The 14,277-nt window shown below is 32.0% G+C and overlaps 2 protein-coding genes across 3 annotated transcripts; one reads left to right on the top strand and one right to left on the bottom strand.

Moving 5' to 3' along the window:
* Window positions 1-3,379: 3,379 nt before the first annotated feature.
* LOC108477620 (aminoaldehyde dehydrogenase 2, peroxisomal-like) lies at window positions 3,380-9,560 on the top strand. Of its 2 annotated transcripts, none has more exons than XM_053021379.1 (15): window positions 3,380-3,699; window positions 3,788-3,930; window positions 5,364-5,444; window positions 5,529-5,677; window positions 6,292-6,384; window positions 6,520-6,643; window positions 6,754-6,819; window positions 6,903-6,969; window positions 7,120-7,196; window positions 7,954-8,067; window positions 8,214-8,291; window positions 8,372-8,523; window positions 8,714-8,774; window positions 8,857-8,963; window positions 9,142-9,560. In XM_053021379.1, the coding sequence occupies exons 1-15, from the start codon at window positions 3,591-3,593 to the stop codon at window positions 9,227-9,229; spliced, it is 1,509 nt and encodes a 502-aa protein (XP_052877339.1). In that variant the 5' UTR covers window positions 3,380-3,590; the 3' UTR covers window positions 9,230-9,560. The 2 variants fall into 2 exon arrangements, with proteins under 2 accessions (XP_052877339.1, XP_052877340.1); XM_053021380.1 differs by lacking the exon at window positions 3,380-3,699 and adding an exon at window positions 5,144-5,257 and having other exon boundaries at window positions 3,808-3,930.
* Window positions 9,561-13,170: 3,610 nt separating this feature from the next.
* On the bottom strand, window positions 13,171-14,277 carry LOC108478205 (uncharacterized). Its single transcript, XM_017780639.2, has 3 exons — window positions 13,841-14,277; window positions 13,643-13,755; window positions 13,171-13,555 (listed from the first exon to the last, which is right to left on the bottom strand). The coding sequence occupies exons 1-3, from the start codon at window positions 14,139-14,141 to the stop codon at window positions 13,445-13,447; spliced, it is 525 nt and encodes a 174-aa protein (XP_017636128.1). The 5' UTR covers window positions 14,142-14,277; the 3' UTR covers window positions 13,171-13,444.

Genomic DNA, 14,277 nt, shown 5'->3' with positions numbered 1-14,277 from the left:
GAATGTCCAAGTTTTTGGACACGGGCGTGTCTAGGCTGTGTGAGGGACACAGGCCAGAGACACGGGCATGTGCTCGGCCGTGTGAAAACCCCTGTAGGTTCAAAATAAAAAATAAATTCTACAAATTCCACACGAGTATGGGACACGAGAGTGTCCCAAAGCACATGGGCGTGTGCATTACCTTCACACGGGCGTGTGAGGCTTAAACCTAGAAATTTTTCTTAGAATTTTCTTAAGTTCTCGGCTTAGTTCCGGATTGCTTTTAATGTTTGTTTGGGACCTCGTAAGTTCATAATAAAGATAATATGATCTTGTTTGATCGGTTTTAATTTAGAACAAAATTTCATGATCCGTATTTTCTGGAAATGCTCTGTTTATGTACGATAATGCCTCGTACCTTGTCCCGGTCTCAGGTATGGGTAAGGGGTGTTACAAAAGTTTTGTCGAGAAGGCTTAAACGGGGGCCTAGTGATGCCGATGCCTTCACATGCCTATCATAGTGATGGCTCCCCTTGCCCCCAAACCTAAGCCACAAGTCAAAACCCTTATCATTCCAACATTCCACTCTATAGCCTTGTTAGAAAGATAGAGCTAAAGGAATCTCCATGTGTTTCCCTTTTTTGATTTCTAATTTTCATTGTTGCAAAACATTCAACATTCAAGATGTTCCCTAAATGTTAGAGTTTAAGATTTTTTATTGACTAAATGAAAATAAATCATTTGACTGCAAAACAATGAAATGAATATTAGTATTCAAGGTGAAAAATAAAAAAAATTAATTAAAATATCAAGTAAAGTTCTCATTTACAATTTTAACGAAAGTAACCAAAAACCAACCATCTTTGTAACATGAATACTTATTTGGCATTGTTTTTAATGCCTAAATGATTTTTTTTTATAAGTTTTACTACTTATTTGTTTACCAAAAACAAAAAGTACATTCTGAATCCCATCCTAATAGACATAGTCTTGTCAATTTGATGAGCCCAACAAACCAACGTACATGATATGTTGTCTGTTGGGCTGAGTCATGATTCAAAATTATTTGAAATTAGCTTCTTGCTACTCATTTGAGGTGGACTTAATTTGTTTATAAGGTTAAATTACACCATAGATCACTTAATTATGAGTTTTTTTTTTGTCATTTAATTATGAATTCTTTTAAACTGATACTCAATTATGATTTTTTTAATTTAGTTATTTAACTAATTGAAATTATTATTTTTTGTCCATTTCATTAATTGTATTAATGAGAGGGTAATGTAACAGTTGAAAAATCAGTATAATAACAAATTTTCTTCATTTTGAAGTGATTTGGCAAAATTGTAAGTTTAAGAGTTAAAAAAGATAAAAAATTAAATAAAAGGTTAAAATATTTTTTATAAAGTTAGAGGACCAAATAAGTTATTATGCTTTAATTAATTTTGACATATATGTATAAAAAGGATATTGTTTTATATTCTTTGATCAATGTTCTTGTAATTAGATTTTTTGTAATATTTTTATTTTTATTATTTGAAGTTTTCGATTAACAGAACTTTATTTAAAGTAAAATTTAATAATAATAATAATTTTTTAAAGGATCTAACTGAAACCAAATTAAATAACATCAATCTAATTCGTACTAAATTATCAATTTATGATGTTTTAATATGTGAATTAAGTATGTTTAATTATTAATTAAATAAAAATAAAATTAATTGGAATGCAAATCGAATCGACAGAATTTCGGCTTCATTTAGAATTTGGTGGAGGATATATATCAGACTTGGGCTGCAAGCAGTGGGTAACTAATTCAAATAGGCCCTCTCTTTTGATCTAAAACGGGAAACGGAATTAATCTAACTACGTAAGAAATTAGGATTGTCTTGTTTAAAGGAAAAAGCCACTTTGAAAACAACAAAACTGGGCTCCACAATACATTGCGGGAGCTCGATAAATTCAATGGTGGGAGAGCAAAACCCGTATAGAGATGACACGTGCAAAGATGAAAGATGATAAAGATTGGGAGAGAGAAAAGTAGAACTAGAAAAACATTTAGCTAATATAATAGTATCCATTAAAATAAAATAAAAGTGTATTTAATGATTAAAAGTCATAAAAAATAACTTAAATGATATTATTGTTAAGTTTAATAAAAATTTTAAATTTATTTAAAATATAAATTAAATTTAAAGTTCAACATTTAAGATTCTGAGTTTGACCTAATTCTTTTTAAAATTTATAATGTTTGATATTATGTTATTTTTATAGATCATGTAATTACAAAACATAAAATTAAATTTAAAATATAGATTAAAAATGTTAAGATGATTATATATAAAATTTTAATAAATAAAAATATATAAAATTATTAAATATTAAATTAAAAATAACATAAATATATATTTAATTTTTAAAACAATATGAGCTTGAGTTATTTATTTATAAATATGAGCAAGTTCGAGCAAAATTTTAAACTCATATTCGAGTCAAGCTTGAATAAGTATAAAGAATGTTACTATCAAGCCTATGTCCGACCTATAAACACAAACGAAACCTAATATATGTTTTTTTCTAATTAATTTTAGAAATAGATGTGACCAAGAGCGAAATTAGAAAATCATTTTAGATGTTAAAATAAATAAAAATTAAAGTATAATTTTATTATTGTATTAATTTATAATTTTTAAAAATTAAAAATACTAAATAATTTTTTTGCTCTTTACTTTCCCTTTTAATATATAGAATTTTTATTAGAATTCTAGTAAACTTTTGTTATTTTATTTAACATTTAAACAATAAAAGTTACCTGTGAGTTTTGAATGTATCTAAACGTGACGAATGAAGAGAATTCGTAAAATCTTAATTTTGTTATTCAACTTTATAAAATTGAAACATTACTATTTTAACTTTATTTTTAAAAAAATATGATTATCTTTATTTTATTAGATAAGTTATTGATAAACACATAGACTTAAATAATTGTTTTTATTAATTTATTGTACACAAATTATTATATTATTAATTTTATTAATACTTTACGTATAAATAATTAAATTATTGATTTTTAAGAGTGATTTAATAAAAGTTTAACAATGTTACCTAATTAGTCAAACATTTCAAATTTCAGAAATGATTACAAAATTATGATAAATTAAAATAAATGCACTGTTTGAATAGTAAAGGATAGGAAATAAAACAATATTTTAATAATAATAAGTGTAATTAGAAATGATTGAAACTAATAAAATATATTTTAAAAAAAAATTATTGAACCAAATCGATTTTTCTTTTTCAGCAACATGTAATGATCGCATTCATAGGACACGTGACAGCATCAGTAACCACCAGATGGACAGATATCTATTTCTCGACAAAAATATTTTTGTAAGCATTATGATTTGTGAAGGCAAAAAGACAATACAGACACAGTAGAAGCAGAGAGGTTCGCCACAGAAACGCAAAAAAGCAAACCCACAAAAAAAGAAAAAGTCGCTTTCAGCTGGAACTTTTCGAGTAATGGCATCGGCAGCACCATTATTAATTGGCCTGTATCAGTTATCAAATTATCAAGCCACTCTACTTCACTTCACAATACTGGAGCAGAAATGGCAATTCCGATCCCCAGTCGGCAACTGTTCATCAACGGCGATTGGGCTGAGCCTTTGCTCAAGAAACGCATCCCTATTATTAACCCTACTACTGAAGAAATCATCGGTTTCTTTTTCATTTTCCTGTTACTTTTCCTTTAGTATTTATAAAAATTGTGGTTTTCTTCTTAATTCTTATTCTTCTTCTTCTTCAGGTGATATTCCGGCGGCGACTGCTGAAGATGTGGATGTTGCGGTGCAGGCTGCTCGGAGCGCACTTACTCGGAACAAAGGTAAAGATTGGGCCTTTGCTTCGGGTGCTGTCCGTGCTAAGTATTTGCGTGCCATTGCTGCTAAGGTAATTGCTATTTTAAGTCTTCCTTTGCTTTCTTAGTTGTTATTATAGTTAATATACTACTTGATTTTGGTTTCAATGTTTAATTTAATACTGGTTTTTAATTTCATTTTGGTACCTGAGTTTGGCCTCAGTATTCAAATTGATACCTGAGTTGAGTTTTTTCTTTTTCCAATTAAGCACCTGAATTTGGCTCCGATCTGGTACATGAGGTTCTTTTTTTTCAAAATTAACCATGCTTTTTTTACTAAAGCACATATATGAACATTAACAATTTTTTTATTATTACTAAAGAACATATATAAATATTCATTGGATCACTTGATGTTATTTGGTCTGAGTGCCAAATTGAACATTGGAGCCAAATTTAGGTATCAAATTGGAAAAAAAACTGTACCAAATTAAACATTGAAGTCAAAGTCAGCTACCGAGTGTTATGTTAACCTTTGTTATATATGCTTTTGCTTTTATTTATTTATTTTTGGAAGAACTTGATGAATTGTTATTTAGCTATGCTGTTCGCTACCAGAGATCATATCGCTAACAGTTACCGTTGTACAATTAATCACAATCTTCTAAAATATGAGATAAAATCCATGGTTTTTAAGTGGTGAACTCTTAGGTAATTCTTCAACTTTTACTTTTTAGCCCTTTAGTTAGTGCTTTTTATCTATTTTTGGAGGAATTTTGCTATAGAATGTAAAGCAATAGCAACAAGAAGAATTATAACTTAATTGGAATGGTTAAACAATTTAAAAGTAACATCATTCAATCATAATGGTCGTGATCACTAATGAAAAATTGGGATTTTTTTTCCCTTGGAAAGCTGGTTATTTGAAAAAGAGCTCTCAAATGAAGTGTTACTTCACTACTTGCCACTGTTTACTAGTGTAAATAATTGAAATAATGAGCCTGATTTTATCTGAATAATGGTCCACAATTTTGAAATATCACTTCTGCAATAAAGCCTAATGTGAGAACTTGAGCCTAGCTATATCAGCGTAACTTAGCAAAAATTGTAAATTGCACCCTTTTCCTACGATTTTCTTTTAATATCTCAGGCTTATCCTTCCTACAAAACAATCTGTTTGCTTTCATGAAATTTATGAATATGCTATTGGGATTATGATCAGACTGAAATCTGTTTCCTTTTCTTTAACTAAAAGTTCCTTCTTATTAGATTCATTACTTTAGTGGACTGAAAGAATGCCTTCAGATATGCCAGGTGTAATTGATTCAAATGTAACCATTCTTGGTTCAACTGATGAAGAACTTGCGTTGTCCTTTTAAGCAGAATATCAAACAGAGTTTACGTTTAACCATGATACTTGTATGTTTATTAGCTTTTGCAATTGTTATGCTTTGTTGATGGAAATGACTGCAACCTTTTTAATGTCATGACCTATATTCAATGTTTTTTTTTTTCAATAATGCAGATAAAGGAGAGAAAACCAGTACTTGCGAAACTTGAAACAGTTGATTGTGGGAAACCACTTAGTGAATCTGAAGCAGATATGGTATGCCTGCAATGAGTATGCAAATGTTATGTTACTATTTTTTTTGTTGGATTTTGACCTTTTTTTTTTTTTTGTGAGTTTTAGGATGATGTCATCGGATGCTTTGAGTACTATGCAGACCTTGCTGAAGGTTTGGATGCCAAGCAAAAGGCTCCTATCTCTCTTCCGATGAAGACATTTAAGAGCTATGTGATCAGGGAACCCATTGGGGTTGTTGCGTTGATTGTCCCATGGTACTTCCAGTCTGTTGCGGTTGTTATTTTCACTTCTTTTTTTTCTTTTTTTTTTTTTGTCTTAATAAATTTGCTGCTTACTTGGCCTCACTACATCTGTTTTCCTGATGAACAATCCTTGAGTATTGCTCTTCTCCATTTCCCGATACTTAGTTGAGATATCTGCTTAACCTGGTTTCTTTGGTTTGCTTTTTGATCTTTGTAAGACTAGTTCCATTTGCTATATAAATGAGTTAGTGGATGTGGTGGTCTTTAACTTCTATGTCTCTTATTAGTGGACCTAGTTAGTAAATAAATTCGCTTAATTGCTTCTCCTGATATTAAATTATAAACTTATTATTGATGCCAGAGGCTGCATGTTTTAAGCACAATACCTTCCTAAGTGTTTTTATTAAGATGATTTATGATGATTGTGGTCCTAATCATCTGAGGCCATTTAATGGCTTGCAATAGTTTGGCGCATAAAATTTATGTGGACTCATGCATTTGATATTTTATGACGGTTATCTTTATCCTTGGCAGACATGGTGCTCAACGGTTCAATGATTTTTGTCATCTCATTTTTAATGGTTATCCTGGTATTCAATAACTAAGAAATTTCTTTTGTTTTGAAGGAATTACCCGCTTTTGATGGCTACATGGAAAGTTGCTCCAGCCTTGGCTGCTGGTTGTGCTGCAATACTAAAGCCTTCTGAGTTGGCATCTGTGTACGCTCTCCATTTACTTGCTTCAGTTTTCATGTTACTTTCTCATTCGTCTTAAATTATATACAGAAATTTTGGCTTGATTTTGCATTTGAGATTAATGTTGTCCTTTCATTTTTTATCCCTTTTCCACTTCAGAACCTGTTTGGAGCTGGGAGAAGTGTGTAGGGAGGTTGATCTTCCTGCTGGTGTCCTCAACATTCTGCCCGGACTAGGCCCTGAAGCTGGTGCATCTTTGGCATCTCATCCCCATGTTGACAAGGTTAAATCAATATTGATCATTTTTGCCAATGATCCTTTCTCCAAGACTGAATTTCATTAGATGATTGGAAATTATTTCAATTCTAGTTGCTGATAGTTTGTTGCTAACAGATTTCATTTACTGGAAGCACAGTCACAGCGGTTAAGATAATGACAGCTGCTGCTCAAAGGGTCAAGGTTTGTTGAAGTTCTAGCATATGATCACTGAGTTCTTTTTTATGATCCTGTGCGTAAAATCTTCTTTGTCATTTCTACGGCAGCCTGTTACCTTGGAGCTTGGTGGCAAAGGTCCAATAGTTGTGTTTGAGGATGTTGACATTGATAAGGGTTAGTGCCATGTGAATCACTTTTAAGCCTTCATGTTGCCTGTATATCTCATCAGAATTGATTGTTCATATTTTACTCATATGAAACTGTCAATGCAGAAAAATAGTCTCTTTATTCAGTTTCTAATTTAGTCACCTGTGCTTGTAATAGCTGTTGAGTGGACCATATTCGGTTGCTTTTATACAAATGGCCAGATCTGCAGTGCAACATCACGCCTCATTGTGCATGTAAGTCCTGGACCCATTTTGTCCTTTTTAGTTAATAATATATATTTTTTTAATTTCATATTACATGTGGCTTGAGGTTATGATACATAAGAAAAAACTGTTTTAATATTACCTTGTTCACACTTGCCACAACAAAGAGGGGAACCAGTCCAGTCCTTTCATAAACTGATAAACTGGCTAGACTAGGCACGTTAGCCAAGCATTACTTTTGGGTCCACTTTAGCAAGTACCTAATCCAGGAAACCAACCCTCGTAAGCATAAATTCAAAAATTTCCAAACACCATTGGACAAGCATTACTATGTTATGGAAGTACTCCAAAGATATCGGCAGCCTAGAGAAAACAGAAACCATCCCAACCTCATGGACTCTTCCATCCTTCCTTCCTCTTGTGGATGCGGTAGTTTGTGCATTATCTAGCTGTGAATAAGTATGAACAAATCTCTTTAGTGGCTCCATGTTTCATTGTTATTTTTACCTTTCTGATAAGCTCCTAAAACAGGAGTTGTCATGGAAATTATTCTATTTCTCCTTCCTCATAACTTCATAACTCTTCTTGTATGGGAACGTGGTTGGATGAAAATTATTGTTATTATGATTCAAGTCAAAGTCACACTTTAGATCCAAGAAGGGAACACTAAGATTCTGCTGTCATGAGTTCTTGAACTAAACCTGTAGCATGTCTTCGTGGTTTTGTTATATATAATTTTTTCTATTTCCAATTCATGACGAGGCAAAGCTTGTTATTTGTTTGACAGGAAAGTATTGCGGCAGAATTTTTGGACAGGCTTGTGAAATGGAGTGAGAACATTAAAATTTCAGATCCCTTGGAAGAAGGTTGCAAGCTTGGCCCCATTGTTAGTAGAGGGCAGGTATCATTTCATTATTTTAACTATATATTTATGTTGGATGAAAATTATTTTAACTGATGTAACTCAAAATACAACTGTTGGTAATATCTAAGGTTTCATATTTGGAAAAGAAATTTTCGAATTAATATTTGATTAATTTGCTGCAGTACGAGAAAGTAATGAATTTCATTTCAAATGCTAAGAGTGAGGGAGCAACTATTTTGTATGGTGGGAATCGTCCTAAGGTATAATTGTCTGCTTCTTAATTATTGGCATTATTCTCCTTTTAAAATCCTTCACCATTTCTTATTCAAATGCTTGCCAGCATTTAAAGAAAGGATTCTTTGTTGAACCAACCATCATCACTGATGTAACAACCTCCATGCAAATATGGAGAGAAGAAGTTTTTGGACCTGTTCTTTGTGTCAAAACATTTACCACCGAAGAAGAAGCCATTGAATTGGCAAATGATACCCAGTAAGTTAAGATATACAATCCAATGAGTTGATCCTTCCATATCGACAATGAGAATGGAGTGTGATTTAGTAATTTATTTTGTCCTTCCTCTATCCTTTTAACCAATTCTGACCTCCACTCCCCAGACTAGAAAAGCCGCTTACTGTTTTGATCACAGAATTCAACTAATTCCTTTCTAATATTTACTTAGTTATGGTTTGGGAGGTGCTGTGGTATCGAAGGATCGAGAAAGATGTGATCGTGTAAGCAAGGTAAGATCAATGCTTGAAGCATCTTCCAAGCATGCAACCTAAGCATGCTGTAAGATTAAATACCTTTGCTTCTTTCATACAGCTTCTGCAGAATGGTGCTGTGTGGGTCAATTGTTCACAGCCATGCTTCTGCCAAGCCCCATTCGGAGGCACCAAATGGAGTGGCTTTGGGCGTGAACTAGGGGAATGGTATTTACCCAAACTTAAACTATTCTTTTCAGATAACTATTATCTCAACTACTTGGAATATCCTGTTTGTCAACACTCAAAACTCAGGGATTTAATATCTTCTTCCTCTTGCTATTTTTATGACTAATTGGATTTGTAATACCGACTTACTTTTGGCTTTTTAAAAAAATTGTGGCAGGGGACTTGAAAGTTACTTGAGTGTAAAACAGGTAACAGAGTATGTCTCAGATGAACAATGGGGTTGGTACCAGCCTCCAAAGCAATGAAGTTCAACATGGAAATACAAATAATATTTACTGCTCTACCAAAAATAACGGTAATAAAGTGTGCTGAGAGCCAATTTGTTTTTGAGTATGTATGTTTGTACGTATGTAATCCCGTCCCGTTGGAGGTATGTCTATGGTTTTCAGTTTCACGTTTATATGTATGTTTGCATGTACGTAATCCCTTTGGGGGCTATGTCAATGGCATTGAGTCTCGTTTATATGTATATTCTATATTACATTTTGGCTGACCTGTTTGGAATGTAAGTTGCGAATGCATGTTACCTACTAGTTTTGTTTTGCTGGCTTATTGCGTGGGCCAATTTTAACCAAAGTCTCACCCGAGGCAGGCAGTTTGGGGTTCATTCTAAATCTTGCCGTACCTTGCTTCGATTCTGGTAACATAGATAATCTATGTACCTAATAGAGATTACATTTAATTTAAATTTCTACAGGATTATGTTGGTGGTTGTGACCAAATTGCATCCAAAAGAATCATTATTTTATTTTATTAGGGATTCGTTGTTATGTATGTGAACATGAAAGTGAATGTATTCTATTCTAATTTTATTTTATTGAAATTGGTGGAAGATGTAGATATAAAATATAGTTGATACTCAGCAGTTAAGTACCAACTACTTGATGCTTTGCTCTATGGTCTAATATATGTCTCCACAAATCTCGGTGCAATCGATAGGTAGTTTATAATTGTCACTCCCCAAAGTATTACAAAGAGAAATTATGCCATTCATCGTATTAATGAGGTATGTTAAAAAATACTTAATACCAGTTGATGAGTTATTGTCGGTATAAAAATTTGAACTCTTAAAAAATTTAATAACAGAAAATTGAGGTATATGTTTCATGCTTATAATGAATTAAAAAGAAGCTAGTTTTGTTTAAAGTTAGTGTGGATGGAATTGTATTTTGTTTTTAATTAAAAAATTGTGTATTGAATCTTTGTATTTTTTTAAAGAAAAATTATATATTGAATCAAAGATTAAATTGATTATTATATTAAATTTTACATCTATTTTTATTAATAAAAATTGTCCTTATGTATCAGCATTGGTAATTTGATTATTTTATCAATAACATTTCAGTGATACCAAAAGATGCCTATGATATTTTTACATCAAATTTCCCATCTCGATGTGGTTCATTATTTTCAAATAAAGCAGCTAGGCTAATGCTGTTGTTCAATATCAAATGCTCCCAAGTCTACGGTCTAAGAATAAGAGTTGGAGACTCGTTAATCCGCTTTAAATGAAGGGGCCAATTCTGAATGCATGCCAAGACTTTTGGTGTTATAAGCAGTTCTTTCCACATTTTTCTCAATTGCACACATTTACTAATATTCATATTTTAAATATCTTAAGGAAAAAAAGAAAAAGAAAGAGAGAATGATATATCATAGCTCTTGATTCTAATAGTTAATATATATATATGTACATCAAAAAAACATGTGATGATTGTCCATACCCCGAAGTCAACTACTGATAAGTCTTATCTATGGTAAAGAATAGCTGATTCTTTGACACACTTTTAAAGTCTTTTTAGCTGCACTGAGGAATCATTTGGTAGGTTAGGTATCCATTGCTTCATACTTTCAGTGTAAGCAAAATGCAAGTTGAAAAGACAATAGTCCCTCAGTCAACGTGTGATCATATCCTCTTCACTCATCAACAAAATTGCAGTAACAGTAACACCTAAATTCTATATTTAAAATTCATAAAATTTTAGAATTACATGCGAAAAGTCTCTGCATTAAAGAAAAGGGATATCTGTGAGTCAGCCTAATAATAGGAACCATTCATTCACTCATTGGCACTGGCGTTGGTCTTGCCCCGGCCCTCTTTTAAAAGCTGTTATTCTCAATGCATTAATTACTAGGGTCATATTGTGACAGGATTTTATGACACCTCCCTCTCTGTACACCAAAGCTAGCTAACGACCTCAGTGAAAATTTAGTAGTATATGTGCTATCCAGCCCATCTTATCTCTTTGTATTTTTCTTTTGTTCAAATTCTTCGTATTTAATACTAATGGAGACAAAGTTTGTATCATGCACAAGCATTTACTTTAATTGATTACATGGCAAAAACTGACACTGCACCCACTGAAAAGAAAATGGCATCCTCTATGTGTGCTTCAACTTTCAATACTTGCAAGTGTTGGTATTTTCTGTGAATCATCACATAGACAACAATAAAATTTAAATGTACTGGAAAATAAATTTGAAAGTGATTAATATTAACTTAATTAAAGGTTGCTTCATTATTGTTCTTTTGTAAAAAAAAAAAAAAGTTTAGGGTTTAAAAAATATCACGAGAAAATATAGTTCAAAAACTTTCTAGAAAGGGTAAATTTAACTATTTATATTTTTTTTATCACCCAACTATAAAAAGTTACAAAATGATCACTTAATTATTCAATTTTATCTTTTTGGTCACCTAACTATCTTAGATTTTCGGTTGTTTCAATTTTTACATTAGTCCGCTTATAACTAAAAAAGATAAAAGTGAATAGTTGAGTGATCATTTTGTAACTTTTCATAGTTAGATGACTAAAAAAAAATTCACTAATAGTTGAATGGCTATTAATGCAATTTATCCAAATATGAAAAATAACAGTGTCTTTTAATATATAAGTCAACTCTCAAATAGTAAAAAATTTATTTTCATTCATTTATTTGAACTCGAGGGATGCAATTAATTTAATTGCAGGGGTGTGGACATGGACAGATAATGACATTGTCCTAGAAAAATGAAAAATATACACTTTAATCCTTAAAAAAATTATAATTTATTTCAGTCCCTAAAGCAATTTTTTTAGCTTCAGCTTATGGGTAGGCTAAAGGGTTATTAACCCTAATTTTATTATTAGTTGTCAAATAAAGGCAGTAGGAAATTTTTAACGTTTAGCATTGTGAAAAAATGGAAAAATTTAAAATCAGAAAATAAGCCGAAATAAACTAGTATTTTTCATGCTTTACGCAGAAGGTCCAGACGCATTTGAAGTTGTCTCACTCAAATGTTTGTCTTTTGAGTGAGTTTTATAATTACCTTATTAATCAAAGGCCAAAAGGAATCGATTATGCGGCAATAAAATCAAAATTAGAAAAAAGATTCCTCTTCTTTTAATGTGCTATTTCTTTATTTTTAATGATCAAAATAATATGAATTATGGTATAAAAATAATATCTACATAATTTAAATTTCAAACTAGGAATTATTAAGCTATTAAAGGAGGGACATTATCACCTGGGATATGCACTTTTAATAATCTATTTCACCCTTTAACTAGTTATGGACTTTAGGGACCATATAAGAGAGAAAATAAAATTAAAAAAAAAAAAAAAAACAGAGGAAAAGCTATGGTCCAACAAGGCAATTATTACAACCTCGATTCCTTTGTATTTTAGTAGCCTATTGGTTTTTCAAATATATATATATATATATAGTGGGTTTATTTATTTATAGTATACACGAGAATTGATATGATGTGTGGCCTACTTGCACAAAACAACAATTATTATTGATATATACCTACCTCTCACTCCCTTTGCCTTCTTATTATTCATATTCCCCTCTCAATTCATTTGCTTTCTCCCTTCCTGGAACTGCCTTCTTCACACTATAGTTCTTTTTTTTCCCCTTAATTACTAAATAATCTCTGTATTTAATTTATTTTAAGATCAGATAAAACAAATATCTGATTTCTATCATGTCAAATGAACAAACACCTTACACCCCCCCCCCCCAAAAAAAAAAAAAATTAAGTTTTCCATCTCATCATCAAGGTTTGAAGTGTATAGATTAATTTAATATTTAGAGTAAATTTGTACGGATATATTAATTTTATTTAGGCAAGTAACCAACTAATATATATATATATTTTAAAATCAGTACATTGATGGTACTGATATATAAAAACTTTGAGAGTTGTATTGAGAAAAAAATTACTAACATTCGATTACATAATAGTACTGGATTACATAACTCTGGTTTTTTTTTTTTTTTTTTGGGAGATGTACAATTATGCATATCTCAGATCTGCAGCATGAAAAAAGTAGTGGGCTTTTTTTTCCATGATTTGCTAGCGTATACCTGCGATCCTAAGTGAGAGAGAAACTGTATTTGGTTTTTTACAGGTTAAAAAAAAAAAAGCTTGGGTCTCTTATGCAGCCATTGATGTGCCGAAATATCAATCATCCTTTTAGCTTGCTGCCTCAGAGATGCTTTGTAATGAAGGCTGCCATGTCTTTGATCTAGAACCGGTGTTGCTTGATGTTGTTGACCTTGCTCTCTGTCTGTCATGTTTGCTCACCTGCAGAAGTTTCAATATTTTAAACATATATAACAGGGATCCAAATTAAAGATAAGATATAATATAGGTGTTTTTAAGGAAATTCACCTTATTTTGCTTATCTGGCTCAGATCTCTGACCATCTTTCTCATTTGGATCTGATTCTTGTTGGCTTTTCTTCATCTTTGCATGTTTCTTTGCGTACAATCCCTTCATAACCTCTAAGAACCCCAACAACTCAAAATCAGATCACAATCTCAAACAAAAACATTACCCTTTATTACCAATACAAAAAAACATGGATACCTTGAGTGGTGATGAGCCTGTAAACATGGCCAAGAAGAAGAGTATCAGTGGGGCGGAGAAGCTTAATCCTGGTTAAACGAACAGGGTTGACGTTGGTCTTGCTGCTGGTTCCTTGTGGAGCTTTATCGTTGTTATTTCGATGTGAATGATATAAGGTGGTAGAGATAAGCAGAGCAACATAATGACCGGGGTTCGTTTTCATAACCTCACGAGCACTCATCGGCCAATAAAACCTCTCGACTTTCCCACACGGGTGTTGAAGAACCAGAGTGGCTGCATCAGTAGCTTGGCAGTTCCCCATTTTTTTTTGTGTGTGTGTGTTCAAAGGAAGGAAGAGGGAGGAGGTATTTGGCTGAGAAGGAGAAATATGCTGTGCGGTATCTTTATAGAGAACCACACCCACCCACCAAACTTAATATCATAGGGAGGGACTTAAA

The sequence above is a fragment of the Gossypium arboreum genome, chromosome 11 (assembly GCF_025698485.1).
Source record: "Gossypium arboreum isolate Shixiya-1 chromosome 11, ASM2569848v2, whole genome shotgun sequence".
Classification (NCBI taxonomy): Eukaryota; Viridiplantae; Streptophyta; class Magnoliopsida; order Malvales; family Malvaceae; genus Gossypium; species Gossypium arboreum.
Note: the sequence above shows the minus strand (reverse complement) of the source record. Positions and strands in the feature narration are given on the sequence as shown.